Below are 25,728 nucleotides of genomic sequence, written 5' to 3' on the forward strand. Positions count from 1 at the left end.
GAGTGTGTGCTAATTTACATTTATAGCCACGTAAACAGACGCTACTCCATTGTTGTTGTGTTAAAAATAACGTGTATATAATATATCTTGTCTAAGATCCAATGAGCCCGTAAGCACACTGTTTCAAATGATACGGAAAGCGGATGCTGGAAACGAAATGAATGTTGATTTAATGTGAGATCGATCACAAGAGTGAAGCCACGCATTTGACAACAAAGGCAAGTCCTCGTGTCTTACACAGCCAGCATCACGGCGGACACGCACCACGCGACACGACCACGTCGGCGAGCGCGTTGCTCCTCCTTTTATAGAGTTGACAAACCCGGGGGCGTGCACCCAGCACGCCCTCCGAGCCAATGACGTTGCGGCGTTGGCAGGGGGCGTTCCCTTCGCTCGGGAGCAGAAGTTGAAGAGCGCGAGCCGAGCCAGAACACTGGCAAGGCGGACAGAGGGAGGGCGCAGGCAACGGCCCTCTTCTGGAGGGAGGAGGCGGGGGGGGGCTTATTATAACAACTATATACGCACATGTGTGACCTGCTTGGCCGTACTATAGGTCACATGTGGGTAACAGTTAATTTAAAAAAAAAAAAAAAACAACAACATACAACGGCGGCTTTCCATTTAAAATGCCTATTTTAGTTTTCTTGTTAGACACGTCCGCCTCTATGAATCAGCGCACTTATTTGGGTACGACGTATCTGGACATTGCTAAAGGCGCGGTTGAGGTCTTTATGAAGGTAACGACTGCTTTTACCCCGACTTTATCTCACCCCCCCCCCTCATCCCCTCCCAGCAACTGTGCACCTTTGGCGAGCGTCGGCTTTCCTTGGTCGAAATCGGTCGAAATTAATATATATGTTGTTTTGGCTTTTCCTTTTTTTTGTTGTTGTTGTTGACAGCTGCGTGCCCGAGACCCGGCTAGTAGAGGCGACAGGTACATGCTAGTTACATTCGATGATCCACCATACGGAGTGAAGGTAATTAGCAACTGATACAATTGTTACATTTTGCCAGTCCAACTTGTTTTTTTCTGTTCGTGGGAATTTATTGTCCGTCTGGTGTGCCGCCAGCTTTCGGCGCCCTCCCTCCCGGTTGCGAAAGAGCGACAATGTGAATCTGCTCGCAGAAGCAGAGCAGCGCTGCCTCCTTCCATCCAGCGGACATTTTGCTTTTGTGTCGAGAAAACTCTCGGGCGTTGAGATGGAGGCGTAGAAATGTGTTATCGGCTCTGACGTCACTTTCCCCCTCACGGTTCGACGTCCCCATTTGCCGCCGAGCCCGTCAGTCATCATTAACCCCGCCCCTCGCCCCATTGGCGTGTTACTATTGGCCAAACATTGGTTGAAAGTTGATCAACCTTCAAGGGACGCGAGTGCGATGAAATAGTATATATATAATATATATATAATATATATATATATATATATATATATATATATATATATATATATGATTAATTTGAATAACGATTGTGCGAGCGCTGTTTCAGCACAATCACACCTACCCTTCCCTCACTCTCATCTGCCTCACGCATTCTTGTGTGATGGATATTCTTAGGGACTCATCATTGTGGACATGCTGCATTCAAATGAATGCTAAACCGTCACCCTAAGCTTGGCTTGTAGTTAAAAAAACAAAACAAAACCAAAACTAGTAATAAAAAGCCTCGCACATCCAAAATACACACTATCGCCCTGGATGAATATCCTTGCAACCTGTGACACACTCCAATTATTCCACAAGCCCGTATATCATCTGTTGACATGTTTTATAACCTGGCACCTGACTGCTCACGCCAGATGAATTTGCATCCCATTTGTGTAGCACCAGCGCAAAGAGGTTAACAACTAAATACAAGGCACTAAAACATTTTGAAAGGGTAATCAAACGGAATTCAAATCTCATGAAAACCAGGACAATAACAAGTGGAGAATTGAATGTTTAATTCATCGCAAACTTTTATCACAGTGTCTGGGAGCGGCGTCCCCATTCAAATCATATAGTGATGTACCCCTTCCTTTATAATCTAATGTTCATATGCAGGTTGAGTTTGAAAGTGGAAAAAAAAATCTGACAGTTGGTTATACAAGATGGTTCTTCTAGTAGTTACTCAAATTGTGTAGGCTTGTAATCCGTGGAGCACAGTAGTTGCACCATAGGTGCACTGCGCAAGCCACAAGGTCAGATCCGCAAGACTTGAATGATAACAGTCTGCGTGAAACAGTGTGAAATTATGAATTTGTGTTCCGTGCTTTGGGGTCTCTTGAGAAATGTAAAGTGCATCTGTGGAAAGTATTTTTTATTGACGTTCAGACAAGGACATGTGTTGCCTCAGAGCGCGTGGATGTACGATTGCTGTTCAGTAAGGATGAAATATGATGCATATTCCTAGAAATGGCCGTGGCCTTATGAATTGAGTGTGAATGTAGAGCAACACCAAAGAAAGAAACCAAACACCATCGGAGAGATTGGCTTGGATGGTGTCTGTTTTTCGCTGCATGGTACCGACTCGTCTCTCTTTGGCTCTCCCCATTGTAAACACATTTCCATCGGTGCCTGTAAACAAGTTGCGTTTATCATACCCCAATGCCGTGCCAGAGTTGTGAACGATACACACCAATTGGATGCAGTGCCCCGTTTTCTCCTTCAAATTTAAGATAAATATTAAAATGTTAAGAGCGTTCTGACTGATCAATGTTGTTCATGAATTATTCTGGCTGTAATGACGTGACACCTGGGATTTTTTTTTTTTTTTGCCAGCATGAAGTTGTTTCACCATGATTGGGCCTTTTCTTCATTTTGGAAACATCCTTTGCTCATTGTTACGTTTCAAAACCGGGCACTGTTGTTATTATCATTTCCTGTTATAACTGCAGTGGAATGTTTGATCTTGTTTTTCGATCAGTCTTTAAAGTTGAGGTCAAAGCGTATTGTCCCTCTTTGTCAAACTTTCAAACGATTTGTGAAGTGGCTCAGCTGGTAAAGCATTGGCCTCACAGTTGTGAGGACCTGGGTTCGATCCCGGCCCCGCCTGTGTGGAGTTTGCATGTTCTTCCCGTGCCTGCGTGCACTCTGGTTTCCTCCCACATCCCCAAAACATGCAACATTAATTGGACACTAAATTGCCCCTAGGTGTGATTGTGAGTGCGGCTTTTTGTCTCAATGTGCCCTGCGATTGGCTGGCAACCAGTTCAGGGTGTACCCCGCCTCCTGCCCGTTGACAGCTGGGATAGGCTCCAGCACCCCCTGCGATCCGAGTGAGGTTAAGCGGCAAAGAAAATGGATGGATGGTTGTTTTGGAATGGATAAAAACGACTGTTCAGTGCATGGTTATGCAATTACTCAATTGTGTCCTCTGTCCCTAATTCTGTTTTGGCATAATAATCCAAGTCATATGTATGCAGTTGATCCACAAATCATTTTTGAATGGAGCTTTGTTGCTTCGTATTAGTTTATCCATAGATAATTGTTTAACAGCGAGCATCCTCAAAGTTCATTTTAAAGAGGAGACATTTGCATAGATGAGATGTTTTGAATATAAATTAACCCGTCCATTTGGCATTTGTACAGTATCAACAGTGTACCTTTTGATAGCTGTACAAATGAAATTGACATTTTGCTGAGATAAGTGCGGTTTATGAGGATGAAAACAAGTATTCTGCATGCTTGAGTGGAGAAATTTTCATCTGCACTTTTTTTAATTACCTTTTTGTTTAGTGTTAACCAAGTCTTTCATTTCTTATTCCAAGATAAATGTCTGCCACTTTGTCCCACCTGCTCTTTTTGTTTGTTTTATTTTTGTCATTTTGCCTTATGTTGTGTGCGCTTGGTTTTGTGCACTGTGGAAGCAGGACACGATTTTACCGCATGAGACTACGCCAATTGTGCCGTTACACGGGCGATAAATTGTTGATGGAGAAGGAGAGAGAGGCCGGTGGGTGGGAAGAAAATAAAAATATTCTAGTCTGAATTATTGAGTGCAAGCTTGGCCTTGCGCTGTATGTCTACCAGCCTACACAAGGGTGTATCCGCTGTTGGCCTGGCTCAGTAGCTCAGCCTTGTGGCTCACATGACCTAATGTCATACATGCAACCACAATGGGATTCCACCTACATTCTGGTTTTCCATTTATTGGTGCTGGCACTTCAAGAGATCTTTAGCCCCTCCCTTTTCAACATGGGGAAATGCTAATCTTGCAGGTCATCCTCAAATGAAGCATGAAGTTACAGTGGCGAAGTGCTTGACCTCACTGGAGAAAAAGTCCAAGAGCAGTTCCACACCCACATCCTCTCTCGCAGGACTCTAAATGTCTCTTCACAGAGAAGAGCCAGCAGTGGGAGGTGTATTTTGGGACGCTTGTAAAGAAAATTCGACACGTCGGTGTATCTGTGTCTATGGTGTATTATCCCCGTGTTTGAGTTTCTCTCATGCAATGCTTCTTTCTTGTCACAAAAAATGTACTTGGACATTCGGTTTGTGTCGGATGAAGTAATGGATTTCCTTTTTTTCCCCCCTCTGGTTCTGTTCCAGTTATTCTGTTCTAGTACTGTGCTCGACCTCACACTGTCCTGTATGTCGTTTAGGCAGGGTGGAAGGAGAACCATGCCACCTTCATGTGCGAGCTGAAGAACCTGCAAGCGTCCGGGCTGACGACATTAGGCCACGCTCTCCGCACAGCCTTTGACCTTCTTAACCTCAACCGCCTCGTCTCAGGCATTGACAATTATGGACAGGTAGGTACACTGTGTGATGTTGTCATCCTCTTCTGCAGTGTAATTTGTTGCTTTCAGAGAAAAGTGGAAGATGGGGATAGTCCAATGACTCATACAATGAAGAAAATAAGTATTTGAACACCCTGCTATATTGCAGGTTCTCCCTCTTAGAAATCATGGAGGGGTCTGAAATTTTCATCGTTAGGTGCATGTCCACTGTGAGAGAGATCATCTAAAAAGAAAAATCCAGAAATCACAATGTATGATTTTTTTTAACGATTTGTGTGATACAACGACAAATAAGTATTCGAACACCTATCTATCAGCTAGAATTCTGACCCTCAAAGACCTGTTAGTCCGCCTTTAAAAGTCCACCTCCATTCCATGTGTTATCCTGAATCACATGCACCTGTGTGAGGTCGTTAGCTGCAAAAAGACACCTGCCCACCCCATCCAATCAGTAAAACTTAGCCAAGACCAAAGAGCTGTCCAAAGACACCAGAGACAAAATTGTACAACTCCACATGGCTGGAAAGGGTGACGGAGGAATTGTCAAGCACCTTGATGAAAAAAGGTCCACTGTTGGAGCAATCGTTAGAAAATGGAAGAAGCTAAACGTAAGCTCAGGACCACACGACAGGACTTGGTCAGTGACGTGAAAAGAGGTGGGACCACCGTTTCCAAGGTGACTGTTGGTAATACACTAAGACGTTATGGTTTGAAATCATGCATGGCACGGAAGGTTCCCCTGCTTAAACCAGCATACATCATGGCCCGTCTTAAGTTTGCCAATGACCATTTGGATAATACAGAGGAGTCATGGGAGAAGGTTTTGTGGTCAGATGAGACCAAAATGGAACTTTTTTTGTCATAATTCCACTAACCTTGTTTGTAGGAAGACGAATGATGAGTTCCATCCCAAGAACACCATCCCTACTGTGAAGCATGGGGGTGGTAGCATCATGCTTTGGGGGTGTTTTTCTGCACATGGGACAGGACGACTACACTAAGGAGAGGATGACCGCGGCCATATATTGTGAGATTTTGGGGAACAGCCTCTTTCCCTCAGTCAGAGCATTGAAGATGGGTCGTGGCTGGGTCTTTCAACATGACAATGACCCGAAGCACACAGCCAAGAAAACCAAGCAGTGGCTCCGTAAGAAGCATATCAAGGTTCTGGTGTGGCCTAGCCAGTCTCCAGACCCATAAACCCAATAGAAAATCTTTGGAGGGAGATGAAACTCCATGTTTCTCAGTGACATCCCAGAAACCCGTCTGATTTAGAGATGATCTGTGTAGAGATTGAGGCCAAAATCGTTCCTGCAGTGTGTGCAAACCTGGTGAACAACTACAGGAAACGTTTGACCTCTGGAATTGCAAACAAAGGCTACAGTACCAAATATTAACATTGGTTTTCTCAGGTGTTCAAATACTTATTTGCTGCTGTATCACACACATAAATCAAAAAAATAATGCATTGTGATTTCTGGATTTTTCTTTTTAGATTAACTCTCTCACAGTGGACATGCACCTACTAAATTTCAGACCCCTCCAGGATTTCTAAGAGGGAGAATTTGCAATATAGCAGACTGTTCAAATACTTATTTTCTTCACTGTGTATAGACAAGGGTTTATGAATCATGCACTATTATTTTTTTTAGGCCACTGGCCACAGCAATAAGTACAGCTGCATTGTCTCACAAATACTGCCTACAACAAAAAAATTTGTTCCTGCTTATGATCAGTTTGATTGACAATTAAGTTCATAATTGATCAAGTATTGTATTGTGTTAACTGCTAAATATACAGGACAGTATCTTGGATACAGTTAGTTACATGAGAGTGATGAATACATTCTTAAAAACAATGATGGATAATATCAACTGCAGTTGATATTATCCTCCAGGACTCACTGAAGGGTAAATCTCAGCTTTCTTCCTATTGTTGTAAACACTATTCAGTTGTGTTTGTCCCAGTTGGAATAAATCCACCGTAAAAGCTTTCCGTCCACTCCTCCCAAATTTTCTCTCATCACTTGCAACTTTCTTTGTCCACTGGCTACATCAGATCATTCTTCATTTTTTCCCTCCCCAATTCCCAATTCATTTTCTTTCAACTCTACCACAGCCTCTCGCTTTACAGATACCATGTGCAGTGTGCAGGCAGTGTGTGTTATGGTAACGCCTTCCATGTGACTCACGGGGTTATCAGATGGCATAGTGAAAAATAAGTGTCAATTTGAGATGTAGAGTTTATTTCAAGTGCACCACACATCCTGTGATTCTTCGGGTGGATGACGCTATTTGAGGAAACACCCAAATTATTACCTTACATGAATTCCTGTAGCAGGTCTTGTATAATGGGATGCCATTATATTTTAAAGGGTCACTCTGTACCCGATAATTGCTCATGAGTCTCCAATTACAATATTGTTACACGTTTTAGAATTTGAGAAGAAAAGTCTCACGCATCCGCACGGACTCTGCCTGCTTTGGGTGAAGGATTTGATGAGCGTAAAAGCTTGTAGTTGGCTTTATTCCTAGGAGACATCTAAATCTAATCCACTCCATCTGGCTTCATATTCTTCACTCCTCTTTCACGTCTCCTCCTCTGAGAAAGCCCAGGTGGATTACGATGCTGAAGTAGTGACCCCAGTTCGGGAGTGTGAAAATCTCCTTAAGTATTCTGTCTGCGTTGCAGTAAGACAAGGCTGACCTCTACAGTGCAGTCGTGGTGGCCTCTGCCTTGCACGTATAACACAGAGCCACCCGAGCAGTAAACAGGAATTCTGTCACAAATCAACAGCAACCATCTTTTGTACTCAGTATTTTGTTGTTTACATGATGCTCATATATTTTTTAATATTGTTTCACTGCTAGACGGTTCAAACTGGGATGTACCGTAATTCCCGGCCTGCAGAGCACACATGGTTATAAGCCTCACCCAGTACATTTGGAAAGGAAATACCATTTGGTACATGCATCGGCCGCAGCCGTGTAAAAGCCGAAAGTGCCCACGTTGAAACCGACATTGAAACACGAGATACAGTGGTATCTCGATTTTCGAATGTCTCTGTTTTCGTAAAAAATCATTTTTCGAATGAAAATTTCGAGATTTTTTTTTGCTTTGGTTTTCGAACGGAAATTGGTATTCGAACGTCCCGACCAGCTGACCCATGACGATTTGTTATTGTGCTTTCGAACGCAGCCCCGAAAAAAAATGAAACGCTGTAATGAGACGCAACCAGTTGACCCACACACTCCTCTGCACGCGGACGTGTCCCGGTAGTGACTTTTTTTCTTCCAATTGAGCAATATTAACCCCCGATCATGGCTCCAAAGAAGGCAAGTGGAACTGTTGTTGCTGATAAAAGGAAAGTGGTGCCTAAAACTGTCGACTTCAAGAAGGATTTGACAGCCGAGTACAAATCTCGTGTGCGGATTTCTGAGCTATCAAAGAAGTAATGCATGGCAAAATCGACGGATGCCCTCAAAGCAAGTGATGTTGATAAAGGAGCAACCGTGTCGACCAAGCAGAGGCTACAGATCTTGGAGGAAGTCGAAAAGCTCCTTCCTTCTTTCTGCGCTAAATGGACCGACATCCATAATTTTGTAGAACTCCATCACCCTGACAAAGCAAAATGTTGCAGAGCACTGCAAAATTTCAATTATGTTATGAGCCACTTAAGGAGGGTGCTCAAAAGATGGCAGAAAAAGTCTACATTACATTTTCTTTTTTAGAAAGGGGCGAGTCACCCCCACTGAAGACATTTGAAACAGTTGTTTTGCATTGCTTTTTTTCTTTTGTTCCATTAACCCTACCTCTAGTTGCAAGTTGCATTTTTTGTACGTGTTACATAGTTTCTGTGCAAATAAAATACAATTAGTTCCCCCCCCCCGATTATTGCTTGTTACTAAGTTATTCTGCACTTTTGTTTATTAAAAAAAAAGGTTTACAAGGCTGCTACATCGAGTCGCTACAGATATGGCAATGCACTCCCGGCCTAGCATACTCTCCTACTAAAGCAGACATTTTAAGCAAATACTAAATATATGTCTTAAATTATTTTATGATATAAAGTATTTGAACTATACATGTATTTCTACTATGCAGTTTATTATCAGGAAAAGCTAAAAAAAAACTGCTTTAAAAAACTGTTTTAGGCATGGAACGCATTATTTCATTTTCCATTCATTGTAATGGGAAGTGGCGCTTCGGTTTTTGAATGTTTCAGTTTTCAACCGGCCTTCTGGAACGGATTGTGGTCTAGAACCGAGGCACCACTGTATTTATAAGGAAAGACGGTATACAGAGAGTTTACCGCTAGCGCCGCCGCACTAACGCTAACGCTAGCACCGCGCTAACAGGGCCGGTTTTAAAAAAAAAAAAAAAACATACTGGTAAAAATGACTGAGACATGGCAGTAACACGCTTGCACAGTGCTAACATGGCTCGACCGGTAAAAGTCACTTCCTCGGCACATACTTATATTTTCCACCAGTCCCACTTTTACCTTTTCTGCTCGAGTGTACCCTTGCGGCCGTGAGGGAAAAAAAATGCACAAATTAGCCGCATCACCACATAAGCTGCAGGGTTGAAAGCTTGTGGAAAAAGTCTCGTCTTATAGGCCGGAAATTACGGTAGGTTGTTTGTGTGTGGCATCCTCCCTAAAAAAGAAAAAGTTGCATATCTAAGTTTCATTTGTTCATGGGTGTACGTGAATGTGGTTTGTCTCACTGTGTTTGACTCGTGATCATTTGAGGCTGTAAATTGCCTTTTCTGCATCATGTGGAATGAGCTCTTGCTTCCCTAGTGTGACCCTTAAGAAGATAAACAAATCAAAAATGGATGGAGAGTTGAGTACTTTGTCTAAATTTGTTAGATGACTGTTGGATGTTTCCTCCTCAGGGCCGTAACCCTTTCTTCCTCGAGCCATCTGTTATCATCACTATCACTGATGGCAACAAACTCACACATAGCTCCGGGGTCCCAGATGAGGTAAAGAAAACAAAAAACAAAGCGGCGCAGATGTGTTGCTATGGTCTGCTTTGCGCCACAGAAACCGTCAACTGATCCGGTATGCGCACATGTAATAAGCTTTATTTTACCCCCGTGCAGCTGCACCTGCCGCTGAACTCACCTCTGGCAGGCAGCGAGTTGACCAAAGAGCCCTTCCGCTGGGATCAGAGGTTATTCGCGCTGGTGCTTCGGCTTCCTGGAGCAGCTACCGCAGACAATGAGCAGCTTGGCAGCGTCCCCACCGATGAGTCCGCCATCACCCAAATGTGTGAAGTCACAGGAGGTTGACATACTCGCTTACTCTTCTGTTGCATTCCCAGTGAATTCGTTTTATTGCATTCATTTGTGCGTTCTGTATACAGTATATGTTTGTTGCACACATTCTGTATTTGTCTCAGGCCGATCCTACTGTGTCCGAACACAAAGAATGCTGAACCAGTGTCTGGAGTCTCTCGTCCAAAAAGTCCAAAGTGGCGTTGTTATTAATTTTGAGAAAAGTGGGCCAGATCCACCTCTTATAGGGGAAGGTGAGTTATTATGTGATACACAGTTCATACTAGGTTAAAGATGTTACTGTCCTTCAATTGGATTACATGTACTGTAAAAACTTTTAACATTGAGAGGAATGTACAGTAAACCCTCGGTTCTCGAACGTCCCCGTTTTCGAACGAAAATTTAGAGATTTTTTTGCTTCTTTGCCGCGGCTCGACCAGCTGACACTTTGTTGTGAATTCCCACAATGCCGAAAAAACCCGGAAATAACATAATGCGCGCAGCGCAAGCAGCTGACCCAAGACACACTTTGTTATTGTCAATTCGAATGCTCCCCGAAAAAACCCGGAAATAACATAATCCGCGTGGCGCAAGCTGTTGACTCACCCACGACGCGTTTTGTTATTGTCAAATCGAACGCGCCCTGAAAAAACCTCCCGGAAATGACATAACGCGCGCGGCGCAACTGACGCACTTTTGTTATTCTGTATAACGCAGCTTCTGTACACAGACGTGTCCCGGTAGTGACTGTTGTTTTTCTTCTTATTGAGGACTACTGTATTAACCCCCAATCATGGCTTCAAAGTAGGCAAGTTGCTTGTTTCAAGTTTTTCTGCACTTTTGTTAATAAAAAAAAAAAGTTTACAAGGCTGGGGCCCGAGTTGCTACAGATACGGCAATGCACTGCCAGCCTAGCAAACTCTACTACTAAAGCATACATTTTAAGTAAAAACTAAATATATTTCTTAAATTATTTTATTCTATAAAGTATATCAACTATACATGTATTTCTACTATGCAGTTTATTATCAGGAAAAGCTAAAAAAAAAAAGATTTAAAAAGCCAAATTTTTTAGGCTTGGAACGCATTATTTCTTTTTACATTCATTGTAACGGGAAACATCGATTCGGTTTTCGAACAAATCACTTCTCTAACCGATTTCTGGAACGGATTGTGGTCGAGAACCGAGGCATCACTGTCTTAGTTTTGGGCAGTGGCTTCCATATTGTGTAAAAAAAGAACTGTTTAACATTTTTATGTACAACTGAAAATGTTGAAATGGGATTTTGTTCCCCTCATAAGACCAAGCTCAATGAAAGAAGAAGTGTTGTTTCGGGAAAATTCCATATAAAATGTCCATAACCACTGATTAACATAGCATATTTTGAGCAAACAATGTGCTCTTCTGTTTCGTAGACAACTCTGTGGAGTCAAGCCGCTCCGTGTCATCCTTCAATCAACAGCTGTGGCACAGTTGCCACAAACTCATCTATGTGCGCCCCAACCCGAAAACAGGGGTGCCAGTTGGACATTGGCCCATACCAGAGTCTTTCTGGCCGGACCAGAACTCTCCGACACTAGTGAGCAAAAAACACTTAGTGACGCTTTTTTTTTTTTTTTTTTTTTTGCAGTATGTTGGAATATTCCTGCTGATCTTGCATATAGTAAGAACTCACTGTTAGCATCGACTCAAATGTGCAACTCACCGTGGGCTCTTATATTTTGAATCTTTTTCTATTCTGAAAGGCTGCAACATTGTGCACAGTTTGACACTCATAGCAAGAGCTATAGTATAAAATAAATAACTTGGACATTGAAATGATTACAAGCTCATTAATAATGTTTATGATTGTAGTTGTCGCTTGTGTGCAATGGACTGCTGTGTACAAACTGATGGTAAACACACAATCTCCACATAGCATGTTCAGAGTTTAGATTAGAAGTAGAATCTCAGACCTTTTTAAGCAGACAGTCATCGTGCACATTACAATCAGAATAATGCATTCATTGGTAAATGACTACTTATTACCAAGGTGTAAGTTAAAGCGGAACATGTTGTGTGTAAGTGTACCTATTTTTGTGTCCTATGAATATCTAGTTTGTTACTTACCCGGACCGCAGAAACAATTTCACTAAAAATGAATTTCCTGCTCCCAGCCCCCTCGCACTGCCCATCCTGTGGTGCGTTTCTCCTGCGTAGACTGCGAGCCAATGGTGATAGACAAGCTTCCATTTGACAAATACGAACTGGAGCCCTCGCCTCTCACCCAATACATTTTGGAAAGGAAGTCTCCGCACATGTGCTGGCAGGTAGCTATTCACTCACGAAACGATCGAATCAAGTTCAGGGGAAAAAAAAAAAAAACGAGGTTACTATCAAAACATCTTGGGTCCCTCGTGATTTGACATGAATAATCCGCTGACATAATCGTGCTTGACTTCGTGTGAAAGAATAACACATTCCTTCACTCTTTCTTCAGGTGTTTGTTAGCAGCAGCGGGAAGCAAAGCGATCTGGGCCAGCCTTTTGGTTACCTTAAAGCCAGTACCACGCTCACTTGTGTCAACCTCTTTGTCATGCCTTATAACTACCCAGTGCTCCTTCCACTCCTTGGTGAGACATACTGTATGGCTTTTTAATGACATTCAAACTCCTGGGTCAGTTCATTTGAACTATTTTTAATCACATAGACCAGGGGTGTCAAACTCATTTTTGTCACGGGCCAGATTGCAGTTACGGTTTCCCTCTGAGGGTCATTATGACTGAAGCCATAAAAATCTTTCACTGCCTCATCATATTTACACGTGAAGTTTTTTTTAAATAGTTTTAAAACAGGAGTGCTCAATGCGTCGATCCCGATCGACTGGTTTCTTTTAAGGCAGCACACTGAACTTTCTCTAACAACAACCGCTGCTCTGCCACACTTTCTGTTTCCTGGTCTACACCTTACACCCCCCCCCCCCCCGCTTTTAAAGACGTACATTCATAATTACAAATGTTACAGTACTTATGCAGCCCATCAATGTGTTTTATAACGACACCATCCACCACCGCTGCTTTAGTTAGCAAGACAGTTTGGGCAACGTAGAGCAAAGACGAACTCAACATGCTGCTTGTGTTTACTTTCTATATTAATGGAGAAAGTTAACAAATAAATGCTGTTGTTTTAAGATGTAATAACTGTCGGGGTATATTAATATTCGAGGAAAAAGTGGTTAAACTGGATGAGATTTTCTCTTTTCCGAGTGGGAAAGGTCTGGTCTGTAGCCAAAGTAGAAAGTGCAGGATGAGATGGTGTGTAATTTAAAATTTCCACCTTGGCACAGCCTGATCCGGGATGAAAGCACAGACAATGCAGTGCACAAGCTTAATTCTGCATTTTAAATATAGGAGGTAACGTAACATTAACCTTAAAACGGTTTGGGAGCATCAGCACCCCCCCCCCCCCCCTCATCGGTAGCTCGTGAGAGGCTGGCTGCTTGAAAAGTAGATTTTGGGGTAAAAAACTCTGGGCACCCCTGTTTTAAAATAAATTTTTCAACTAATATTGTTTGGTTGCATAAAAATGTTTGCAAAATCGTAACATTCTTTGTATGACAACTCAAACATTTGGTACAGATTTGAGCAAAAATCATGGAAGTAGATACACATTTTGCCTTCGCGGGCCACATAAAATCATGTGCCGGGCCAGATCTGGCCCCCTGGCCTTGGGTTTGGCACCCATGACAGACCATTATTGATCAAGTTTCATGACGCAGCCGTTATTTGCAGTCAAAACAGTCATAAAGAACATTGCTGTCGTGGAGAGACACTACCAATACAAGAGTGACAGTCTGACGGTAAATGAGTAACAGCAGGCCAATTGGCGCCGCTCATCACTCTTTGCCTTTTTTCAGATGACTTGTTCAAAGTGCACAAACTAAAACCGAACCTCAAGTGGCGACAAGGCTTGGAGATGTACCTTAAAACGATGCCTCCGTACTATCTTTTGGTAAGTCGACGTCAGCCCACCTGCGGCTTTCCTGCGATTTTGTTGATTTGTTCCCGGCTATAACCAACATCGTTAATCTTCTCTGACGTCTTTTTACAGCCTCTAAAAAAGGCCTTGAGGATGATGGGGGCACCAAATTTAATTGGCGACAACATGGACTGTGGTCTGAGTTACAGCGTCATCTCTTATCTGAAGAAGCTCAGCCAGCAGGTAAACATAGCAGGCTGACAGGAACCCTGAGTCTCATATCTCAGTGTTGTGAAAGCTGCAGGAGGCAAAGTCAAACAAGAATCTGTTCCAGGATGCTGGCCCACCTCCAATTTGTTTGAATTGAGCTTCTCTTGTTCACATACAAATAATAGAAAGTGAATGAGTCTGTGCCAGGGTCAATGCTGTTAGCCAGTAGTATCAATCTGTGCTAACACTGGAGCTCTGCTTACCTTTTGGCTTTGAATTGATAGTGCCGGCCACCGCCCTAAAAAGTTTGATAATTGCCTGTAGAAGCCAAAAGATGGAAAGCATTTCATGAACCTCTTCACATCAATTAAAAATAGTCATGGTTTTCTATCAGATAGGACTTTGGCCTCAACACAAAAAGAGACAATTGAGTTTTTCAGCTAATAACAGATGATAAGTTAAAAAGACAGCGGCGCGGTCGTTCAGCTGGAAAGCGTTGGCCTCACAGATCTGAGGACCTGGGATCGATCCTGTCCCCACCTCTGTGGAGTTTGCATGTTCTCCCCATGCCTGCGTGGGTTTTCTCCGGGCACTCCGGTTTCCTCCCACATCCCGAAAACATGCAACATTAATCAGACACTCTAAATTGCCCCAAGGTGTGATTGTGAGTGCGGCTGTTTGTCTCTATGTGCCCTGCGATTGGCTGGCAACCAGTTCAGGTTGTACCCCACCTCCTGCCTGTTCACAGCTGAGATGGGCTCCAGCACTCCCTGTGACCCTTGTGAGGATAAGCAGCTAAGAAAATGGATGGATGGAAGTTAAAAAGACTCACAAATGTGTCGCAGTTTACACACTTTCACACTTAATGGGTGGCCAGGCACTCCTCCAAAGGCCCAGGTTTTATATAAAAGCAATTCAAAAGTCAAATTTCCATAATACGCTCGTTAAATTTGACAAAGTGTCGGTGAAAGTGTGTTAGCTCTTTTTTTTTTTTTAAACCACCCAAAAATCGAGAAACCCAAGGGTTTGTAACATTTTTCTCCATTAATGTGACCCATAACTTGTACAATTCAATTGGAAAAAAAAAACGCTAACTGAAATCTGTTTGAGAGGAGATGTAAAAAAACAAACTGATAACTGCGACAATGTAACAATATAAGCATGCAGTGTCCACATCCTTTTAGTCTTTGGTGATGAGGGTGTGTTCAGAATTAACAAATACTGTATATCGTACTCGTATTAAATTGGAGGAGTCAACACACACCCGCCAGCATTTAAGTGGCTCTGATTAACCCCAAATAAAGTTAATGTTCTAGTAGACTATTATGTCATGTTATGTCATTATGCAAGCCGCTTATCCTCACTATCCCAGCTAGCTTTGGGCGAAAGGCAGCCTACACCCTGAACTAGTCGCCAGTCAGTCGCAGGGCAGATATCGACACCATCACTGAACGGGAATCGATCCCACGCACCAAACGGAGACGTGTGTACCACTACACCATCAGTGACTCCCTAGACTATTATTTATTTTTATAAAAATGTCAAGAAAATCCAAATGGAACATAACTTTATTTGGGGGTTGATCGAAAATTGTGGCAGGTGTGTGCTCACTCTCATTTAAAACGAGTTGGAATGTTAATTTTTAACACAGCCACGCCCCACAGTTATAAGCGCGTGCGCACACTTATGCAACCTCATTGTTTACAGTCATATTAACGGTGGGAAAAGTTTGAAATGTTATTTTTGTTCTCATTTTTTTTATATATATATCACAAAAAATGTCATTTGAACAGGGTATGTGGAGACGTCTTTTATCAACTGTATATAACAGCTGATCCAAATTTCAATTGAGTCACCTTATGTATTTCAGTCTACTCTGTGTTGTTCTGGAAATGTTCTCAGGAGTTTCCACGCTAAAAAGTCGTTCATAATCAGCGAAAGAGCACATTTGGTTTCTGAACACAAGCCTGTCAAATGAAGTCTTTCTCTCCCTCACCAAGGCTAAAATAGAGTCTGAGCGCTTAATTGTGTCTGTGGGCAAGAAGGCGCCCCAGGAAACGGGCATGAGGGTGAAGAACCACTCCAGCTCATTGTCTCTGGCCCAGCGGCGTGATTTTAAGCAACTACTCCACGGAATCACAGGGGAGGGTCCGCTTCGCATGGTGGATAGCAACTTCAAGGAGTTTTCCGGCTTTCAGATCGCCCTGCTCAACAAGGTAGGCGGGGGACAACGAGGACATTTCCTGAAAGCTGATGTCATTCGTTTGGAATAATAAAGCACGTCTGCTACACAGGATGTGAAGCCTCAAGCTTATAGAAATGCCTACGACATCCCAAGATGGAATCTTCTGGATCAGCTCACCCGAATGCGCTCTAACTTACTGCGGACTTCACAAAAACTCGTCAGAGGGCAGGATGAAGGTACTGTGTGCTGTGTTACCCTTTTCGACCAGTTTCCATATAAGTGTTGGAAAAATTGGAACAGAAACAAAATGTGTTCATTTGAAAAAAATGTATTGTGCTTGTTAGATTACCTGCACAGTATCCCAGTGGCTCAGATGGGAAACTACCAGGAGTACCTGAAGATGATGCCGTCTCCTCTGAGAGAAATCGACCCCGATCAGCCGAAACGATTACACACCTTTGGGAATCCTTTCAAGCAGGATAAGAAGGTAATGACCAATCATTGGCCTACAGCCCCGCCAAGGATGTTTTATTTTTGATATATCTATCTAGTGCCGTCCAAAGTCAGATGAGATGGCTTCTAGCGAATGAGGACAGTTGCTACAGAAAATGGATGGACACAAAAAAAGGGTGGAAAAAATTGCTCTGTAAGATATTAATCATGTCAAGGATAATAATTGTGTCATAACATGTTCCAGATTGTACATGTGAGACCAATTTAAATTTAACATGAGAAACCAATATCATATTCATCAGTCAATACTTTGTTTTGACTGATTGCTTTCATTAATCACTCATGTAAACATGACAGGATATTTCATACAAAGAACGTCACAAAGTCATCTTTCAGTTCTGTTTGTACAGTAAAAACATAGCTCGGTCAAAAACAACCCAAGATGAGTTGTTAGGCTAACCCAATGCAGTCCTAAAGTTGGACTGACCCATCCATTTTCTTTGCCGCTTATCCTCACAAGGGTCGCGGGGAGTGCTGGAGCCTATCCCAGCTGTCAACGGACAGGAGGCGGGATACACCCTGATCTGGTCGCCAGCCAATCCCAGGGCACATAGAGACAAACAGCCGCACTTACAATCACACCTTGGGGCAATTTAGAAAACCCACGCAGAAACGGCGAGAACATGCGAACTCCACACAGGCAGGGGATTGAACACATTTTAGCCCAGCGGGTCTGGGTTAGAGGCTTCGACCCTGTGGTTGGTCGGGGCTGCCTACCTCAAAATGGGTTGAACACGATTCTACTGTTGGGTCGAATGCTATTTTGCAGTTGGACTGGTCAAATGTGAAACAAAAAGTGGTCTAAAATCTAATATTAACAAATGCATTATTAATTCCACTGTTTTTTTTGGGCCCCACTTTGATGTTCCTGCATCATAACCAACCCAAACTGTTTCGCCTTGAAAAGTATTTTATAGTTAGCATTTAATAAGATCCAACCATTTCAACAGCCATCCTCCGAACCGCTTATCCTCACTGGGGTCGCAAGGATGCTGGAGCATACCCAAGATGACTTTGGACGAGAGGCAGGGTACAGCCAGCCATTTTCCACAAATAAGACATGTATTGTCTTATATTAATGTAAAAGCTGGACAATATACACTTTTGTATTTACTGTTCTACTTCACCATACAGGAAGCTGTCAGCAGGTGGCTCCAAGTCACAGCTGAATGGAATAAGTGGAATCAAACAAAAATGGCAGATGCAATTTTAACTTTTCAAAATCATGCTTGGTTAAAGATGTTCACCCCTAGCAGTTGATTTATTTAAGACCGGATGTTGTTCTGCGCTCGCTATTTAAAGTGTGCGTCCCATGTGTTTCGCAGGGCATGATGATCGATGAGGCCGACGAGTTTGTCTTGGGCCCTCAAAACAAAAAAAGGGCAAATTCCAACGACTCAAATGCGGGTGCCACTCTGAAAAGAAGGCGGAGCATGTCGCCGTTACTCCGGCGGCCCCAGACACCGCCGGTCGGCACTAACCACGTTCTGATCGGAAAGAGTCCACCCGGGGCTCAAGGGCAACAGAATCTCCTGAAAGTCGTCCCGCAGCACAAAGGTAAGACGAGTGAAGTTTTGATGGGTTAGAAAGATGAGCTGATTAAATTCTTACAAAAATGAAGGCAGCACAAAGTCGCCAATTCACACATCAGTGGGTGTAGCAGATCCGTGCACACGGTGCTAAAACACCGCCGTTGCCACATTGACAACTTTGCTGAGCATGTACGGGTTGTCAGAATCTAACCGTGTTCTAACAGACTGATGCCAAGTCAGCGGAGGGGCAATATTATAAATTAGCCACACTCTTACATCGCAGTCGGGCAAAATTCTGAATGGCTGGCTTACAGGTACACTTTTGTAAATTGGAAACTAACACAAGATTCACTTGGCTAAGTAAGTTTACACTTGAAGAGTGGTCATTACACTCCAGAGATCCAGTTACATGCAAGACATTAAAAAGTAAATATTCCAAAGTTTGTTGGGAGAACATCTTTGGGAAGTCATCTCGCATTCATTGATTTCAAGAGAAGATAAACATTTTGTATGACCATTCTCTTCAGGGCTGGTGGTCACTGAGAGCAACGGTGACGGCGTTCTTGGTCCTGAGTCGGGGGAAAATTGGCCCGGTGAGGCGGACCCTGTGGTGGGTTCCCAAGCTCCTCTCAGCTTGCAGGGAAAAGCCACGCCAGAAGCTGTGGATAGGAGGGAGGAGACCATCATGGCTGAGGAGAAGCCAGCGGTTAGAGATGGTCTGGAGGAGCATTCGCCAGAGGACCGATACAACTGTGAGCGACTGAGTCCGCAGAGCCAGTTGGAGAGCTCGGATACTGAGCCCGCAGTGCTGGAGACCATCTTCATACCGCCACTAGATGGCAGCCAAGCAGAACTGCGGACGCGGGTCATCAAGGAGGTCCGCAAACCTGGTCGAAGTGAGTAAGAGCTGGTGAAGCACGCTTTCTGAAAAACAACGCATTCACAATATTGCAAGTATTCCGTTTGGCCTTTAAAGCCCCACTGTCATGCCAATAAACATTATAAAATAGATATCGCAATGAAAAATAGATATCACATTATTCACTTCAATCTCCATACGAAAAAATAAATATGAGCGGAGAGCGCGTCATCCACGCGCAAAGTTGCGGAAGTCTCATTCGACATCCAATCGGTCACCATATTGCCTGCAATGTCTGCATTATGTCACACGGGGACATTCACCATTGTAAACACGCTGAGACACGGAAGTTCTTTTGAAAGAAGAGAACGTCTCACGGTCGAGTGAAGTGACAGGGGCAATATTACCCTATCGTTTCCTTTATTTAGATGATATGTGGATCACTTCTAACTAACAACAGACTCTCAGACAGTATGTATGAGCCACCCCGGCCAAAGCCGGGTTTGCCGAAGCTGTGCTCGGTGCCGATGAGTACATCGACATATTTAGCACCCCTGACTTACGTGCACGGATCTTTTGTTAAATTCTGAAAGGATTGCATCCCCCCTCTCCCCCAAGCTATTTTTTTTTTTTTTTTTACTAGCTGTATACACACGTACCTGTCATTTGGACCCCACAAAGCTATCGTCGTTTCCACCTGTGCAATCCATTTTTCACAACAAACCGGATCTTTTGGAAAAGTATGAAGACCGAATACATCCTCTCGAGTGTTTGAACTATATCCACCAAAACAAAGAGCCGGCGTTTTGGCTAACACGAAGCAACAAAGAGCTACCTTCCAGCAGGTAAAAGTACTAGAAACATACGAGACTGCTTGAGTGGGAATCTGCTACTAACGTTACTTCCTGCTTTTTCTCGAAAACAAATCCCTCGAGAGGGTTTTCATGGCGGGAGTTACAAAAAGCCATATTTGTCAAAATTATGTTGTGTGGTGAAAAAACAGATGGGTCCATTCCGGCTGCCTTTTTTTTTTTTCCATTAATAACGTACTAAAAATCATGCATTTCATGATAGTGGACCTTTAAGTATGGCAGTGACAGTTCTCTAGGGCCCAACTTAGTTTTTAAATAGAAATGAAACAGCAATGCAGACTTATTGCTCATAGTTGATTTTGGGGATTTTGTGATAAAGTAAGGTTGCATGTTTTCACTAAACGTCACTGGGACACATTATTTCCTGTGTAACTCAGATTTGTTTCTTGTCTCTGTTGCTGTCAACAGACTTTGTGGCGATATTAGAACTACTGCAGCAGGTAAAAGGACCGGTCAACGTCCAGCGCTACTTTATCCAACATGCCATTAAAGAGGCCTACCGGTAAGAAAACAATAATACTCTGCTTGTTCTCTTGCCACCTAATAATGGACTGTTGCGAGTTCAAATCTGTGTGGGGTTTTCATAGTCTCACGATGTCTTCTGCTCTTAAACATCCCAAAAACAAGCACGAGGTTGCCATTGCCCATGCGTGTGACAGAGTGTGAATGGTGGCTTGTTTTTACGTATGTGTCAATCCTGTGAAGATTGACAGGTAGGTTGACCTAGCCCACCTTTCTTGGGTGAGAGGGGCGGGGTACGCCTTGGACTGGATCACTTCCCCAATTATAAGAGCGTGTGCAAACTTTTAGTACTCGTAAAGCACTATATGTTAACTAATCAAAGCAGAGCAAAACAGATTTATTTGTGTAGCGCATTTCATACACGAGGTAACTCAATGTGCTTGACATGATTAAAGGCATTTGAAAACAAAGAGATAAAACATTTAACACGGGATTAAAACAATAAAAATGACAAACAAAATATTTTTAAAAAGACTTTGAACTCTGCGCTTTTCTATTTGACCTGAGTCAGTTGATGTCTGAGCTCCACTTGGTTTGTGTTCCGTAAGCTTTTCTTTCATGTATTCAGGACCTAAATCATTTTGTGATTTATAGACCAGTAGCAGAACTTTCAAATGTATTCGAAAGCTGACTGGAAGCCAGTGCAAGGACTTTAGGATTGGAGTTAAATTCTCTGACCGCTTTGTTTGGGTCAGAACGCGAGCTGCAGCGTTCTGAATGAGCTGCAGCTGTTTAATACTCTTTTTTTGGGGGGGAGTCCAGTCAAAAGACCATTACAGTAGTCAAGTCTACGTGAGATAAAAGCATGGATGAGCTTTTCCTGGTCAGCTTGACACATACAAGACTTCATTCTCGATATGTTCTTCAGACGGTAAAAGGCAGTTTTTGTGATTGATTTGCTATTATTGTTGAAAGTCAGGTCGGAATCAATCAGAACACAGAGTCTTCGGACTTGGTCTTTGGTTTTTAAAGATAGAGAGTCCAGGTGTTTACTAACAGCAGTTCTCTTTTCTTTATTGCCATAAACAATTGTCTCAGTTTTGTTGTGATTTAGTTGAAGAAAATTTTGGGTCATCCAGTTATTCATCTGATTTACACAGTGGCATAATACCTCAATTGAACTGTCGTCATCTGGAGACACTGCTAAATATAACTGTGTGTCATCTGCATAGCTATAGTAGTCAAAATTAATGTTTTGAAGAATTTGACCCAAGGGTAGCATATACAGGCTGAACTGGAGATGTCCAAGAACTGACCCTTGAGGGACCCCATAGGTCATTACCATTCGCTGAGACTGAGCGCCTCCAATGGTCTAGTAACTCGTAAACTAGTAAAATGTCACTATTGGTGCCAGGACCATGCAATTGTCAACTAGTGTACAGTTTTGCATCATTAGTAGCATGTACCGGTAATTTTACTCGTGTGCTGTCATGCTGAGATTTCTAAAGACATTTGGCATACTGAACAGGAAGTCCACTGTTTGCCATACATGCAGCAAGCCATTTTTTGTCGAGTCCATTTAAGTTTCATCCCTCTAACCTCTTTGTCAACAAATCTCATCTAGGTTCAAGAAGCGGATGTTGATCCAGCAGTTGGAGTTTACGCTTGCCGAGCTGGACGAAAAGCACGGGACAGCGTCGCAACTTCCCAGTGATCCCGTCAGTTAAGGAACATCGGTTGAGCTGTGTGTCGTGACGTATAATACGACGAGAGCGGCCAAAAATAAGACAAGCCACGGACAAAGACGCTTCTGTGCGAGGGGTCCACACGCGCTTACGTCACATCCCGTCACGGGCTGAGGGGGAGGCTTATCTGCACGATACATTCGTTGGGGATAAATAGGTACTTTATGAATATAATCCTTCGCATACTGACCGATGATGTCCGCAATCATTCAGTAGACAAACACTCCACCATGCGGACATTAAGCCATAAAAAATCCTGAAATGGCAGCACAGATGTTTTCTTCAGCTGGTCTGAAACGTGTTCCCGAGGCTTAAACCACTGTTTGAAAAACGACGACATGTGCGACCTCCCATTTGTACGCCCACAACTGTTCTCTTTTCACCGCCGTTACTGAGACGTTTGTATCATCCGTCATCCAATGATGTGAAAGCAATATACACCGGAGGTACCCTTGAGGTTGGCATTATTGCGCCCTTAAATTTGAATACCGTTTATTGCACAATTAGAATGTTTTATAAAATGAAAGACCTCTCAGCATCCAAATATGTATTGTGTGACCTTTGGGCACAAAGACTCCTGTTTAATATCTTGGTGCACCTTCATGTGTTGTTTGGACTACTTTAGGGACACCTTGTGGTACAGATGACTTGAGCTCACGCTGGAGGTTTTAATGAGTTTTTCGTCGGCCAGGTTTTTAAACAGTCATTCTTAGTCGTGGCTTTTCAAATGCACTTACTAAACAGCCCGTGGTAATCTGATATCTTTCAGTGCCAGAGAAACCCAAAAGACCTCACAAAAGAATCCACCGTCATAAACGAAGGGTGCAGTTGTTTTTACCCGCTCGTTTCGTGTTCGAGTTGCCGAGAAACAAAATCAGAACTCAAAGGCATTTAGTTTGGACTTACCAATTGTTTTGCTAATGTAATATTGCACCAACGAAATCAGGTAGTAGCATTTTTTTTTTTCACGTGGAAATTTTATGAGCAAATACTTTTTTGAAGACTTTTTAGGCTGTGAAACGCATCAGTTTCAGACAAAGGATAAAATCTGCAAACTACATTTTATATTTATTTTCATTTTACATTCTGAGAACATGTTGACTGTGAGGAACTTCCGTTTATGTGACAAGATTACCGTAATTCCCGGCCTACAGAGCGCACCTGGTTATAAGCCTCACCGAGTACGTTTTTAAAGGAAATACCATTTGGTACATACTTATGCCGTAGCTGTGTAAAAGCTGCAAGTGAAAACATTGAAACCCACATTGAAACACGAGATATTTACAAAGAAAGACTCTACACAGAAAGAGTTTAACGCTAGCGCTAACGCCGCGCTAGCGATTACAGGGCCGGTTAAAATAAAACTTACCAGTAAACATCACTGAGACACATCATTAACACAGCAGCAACACGCTAGCAAAGCGCTAACGCTAGTGCAGCGCGAACACGGCCGATAAAAGTGATTTCCCCGGCACGTATATTCCACCGGTCTCATTCTTACCCTTTCCGCTCGAGTGCCCCCTTGTGGGCGTTAGGAAAAAATGCACAAATCAGCCGCATCACAGCATAAATCGCAGGGTTGAAAGCGTGTGAAAAAAGTCGTGGCTTGTAGGCCAGAAATTGCGGTACTTCTTGGAGCCACAATCAAATTATATGTGCATGTTAACGCTAGTGCCAATGCTAGCGCTAACAGGGCCGGTTAAAATAAAACTTACCGGTAAATACCACTGAGAGTTGCCAGTAACACAGTAGCAACACGCTAGCACAGCGCTAACAGGACCGGTAAAAGTCACTTCCTCGAGGCTCGAGTGCCCCCTTGTGGGCGTTAAAAAAATGCACAAATTAGCCATATCACCGCATAAACCGCAGGGTTGAAAGTGAGTGGAAAAAAGTTGCGGCTTGTAGGCCGGAAACTTCGGTAGTTAATTTGCAATTATTTTTATTAGGTGTTTTTTTTTCACATTTAGATGCTCAAACGTTCAGCAAGCGTCAACCATCTGGGCGTGACAAAAGTCATCTTGAGCTGATTAAAAAGTCTCCACGGGTTTTTTTTTTTTTTTTTTTTCCCTAAATTGGGATTAGTACTAACGTGCTTCTAAAACTACATGCAACAATGTTTTTGGTGACACAAGTGCTCTAGAGTGGCAATGAAAAATTGTTTGAGGATGTACTGCATCTTGACAAAATGCAGAGAGGTCAGGCAACAAAACGTTTTCCTTCTTGTGTGCAATCTGTCCATGTCCGTTGCAAAACACGGGCGATTTCCAACGTCACTCTAAGGGAGATTAAGCAGATTGGAAGTCGTTTCCAGGAAACGGACCATCACCATAACCACTGACCTGAAAAATCACATCTCTCGTTTTAAGTCCCTAAAAGTAGGCCAAGCTACGAGCGCACGCTTCTTGCCACATCAGCGGGGACTCCGTTGACTTGGCAGTGTGACATTTTCATTTGAAGGAATTTGTGCGTCGTTCAGTTCCCGCTCAGTGATGGGGTGAATCAGCACCCTTGTGAGGATGAGCGGCTAACAAAATAGAAGGATGGATGGATGGATGGAATTTGTGCATCTGTGTGGCCTCCACCGGCAGTTAAATCTGCTGCGATGATGATGATGTAATGACCCCCCCGTCTTTCCCTCCTTTGTTTTCACGACCAATGTACACTACTGTTCCATGTTCATAAGACTGATTATTTTTGTGAATTTGTTCATTTCAGAGGAAGACAAATATTTTGAAAGCCAATTTTGTAAACTTAGAGTTTTATTGAATTTTTGTACAAAACAAATAAAACCACCTTTAAAATGGCCCCTGCTGTTTCAAAAGTGTCTACCTAGCAATGAAGTTGCGTGCGTATTTGGAACGCGTGAGAACAATGAAGTCGGTTTGCAATTACAAAAATTGTTTTCCGGTTTTAACAGATATTCTTATGACAAGTATGAATAATAATAATCATTTATGCACTGTGTTCCACATTTCTTTTTAAGGAACTGGATAAGGCTGTTCTTTCCAAGAAGGCTTACTAGCTAAGTGAGTAAGTATCACTGTGCAAACATTCCGGGCCAGTAAAACCAAAGTCAACATGCTTCCTGTCACCGTGGTTGCATTCCTCCATGAGAAAAGCTCCACAATAGATAACTTTTCACGCGTCGTCATGAGTCACATGACTTTTGACTCCAATACAGCCCACATGTTGTAGTGGTCTTTTTGTGAAGACTGACTTGTTTCTCAGCGCGTTACGGTCTTTTCATCATGCTTTTTTATTGTGTGGCTTACGGTTGTAAGGCCAAACAGAAAACACATTACATTATGAACATATTTTTGTTGGTGGTGAGGGGAAAATTACATAAATGACGCTAGATTTGATTGCCGACAGGGATGTTTGTTACAAT

General features: G+C 42.9%; 1 protein-coding gene across 2 annotated transcripts; it reads left to right on the forward strand.

Annotated features, from left to right (window-relative positions):
* The first annotated feature begins 263 nt into the window (after nt 1-263).
* ints6l (integrator complex subunit 6 like) lies at nt 264-25,176 on the forward strand. Of its 2 annotated transcripts, XM_061834927.1 has the most exons (18): nt 264-737; nt 900-977; nt 4,584-4,733; nt 9,621-9,710; nt 9,831-10,014; nt 10,130-10,258; nt 11,421-11,584; nt 12,162-12,314; nt 12,485-12,617; nt 13,901-13,995; nt 14,095-14,205; nt 16,173-16,388; nt 16,467-16,593; nt 16,702-16,844; nt 18,196-18,427; nt 18,930-19,298; nt 20,542-20,635; nt 22,220-25,174. In XM_061834927.1, the coding sequence occupies exons 1-18, from the start codon at nt 627-629 to the stop codon at nt 22,320-22,322; spliced, it is 2,682 nt and encodes an 893-aa protein (XP_061690911.1). In that variant the 5' UTR covers nt 264-626; the 3' UTR covers nt 22,323-25,174. The 2 variants fall into 2 exon arrangements, with proteins under 2 accessions (XP_061690911.1, XP_061690912.1); XM_061834928.1 differs by lacking the exon at nt 900-977 and having other exon boundaries at nt 22,220-25,176.
* Nucleotides 25,177-25,728: the final 552 nt, after the last annotated feature.

This window comes from Syngnathoides biaculeatus, chromosome 11 (assembly GCF_019802595.1).
Source record: "Syngnathoides biaculeatus isolate LvHL_M chromosome 11, ASM1980259v1, whole genome shotgun sequence".
Classification (NCBI taxonomy): domain Eukaryota; kingdom Metazoa; phylum Chordata; class Actinopteri; order Syngnathiformes; family Syngnathidae; genus Syngnathoides; species Syngnathoides biaculeatus.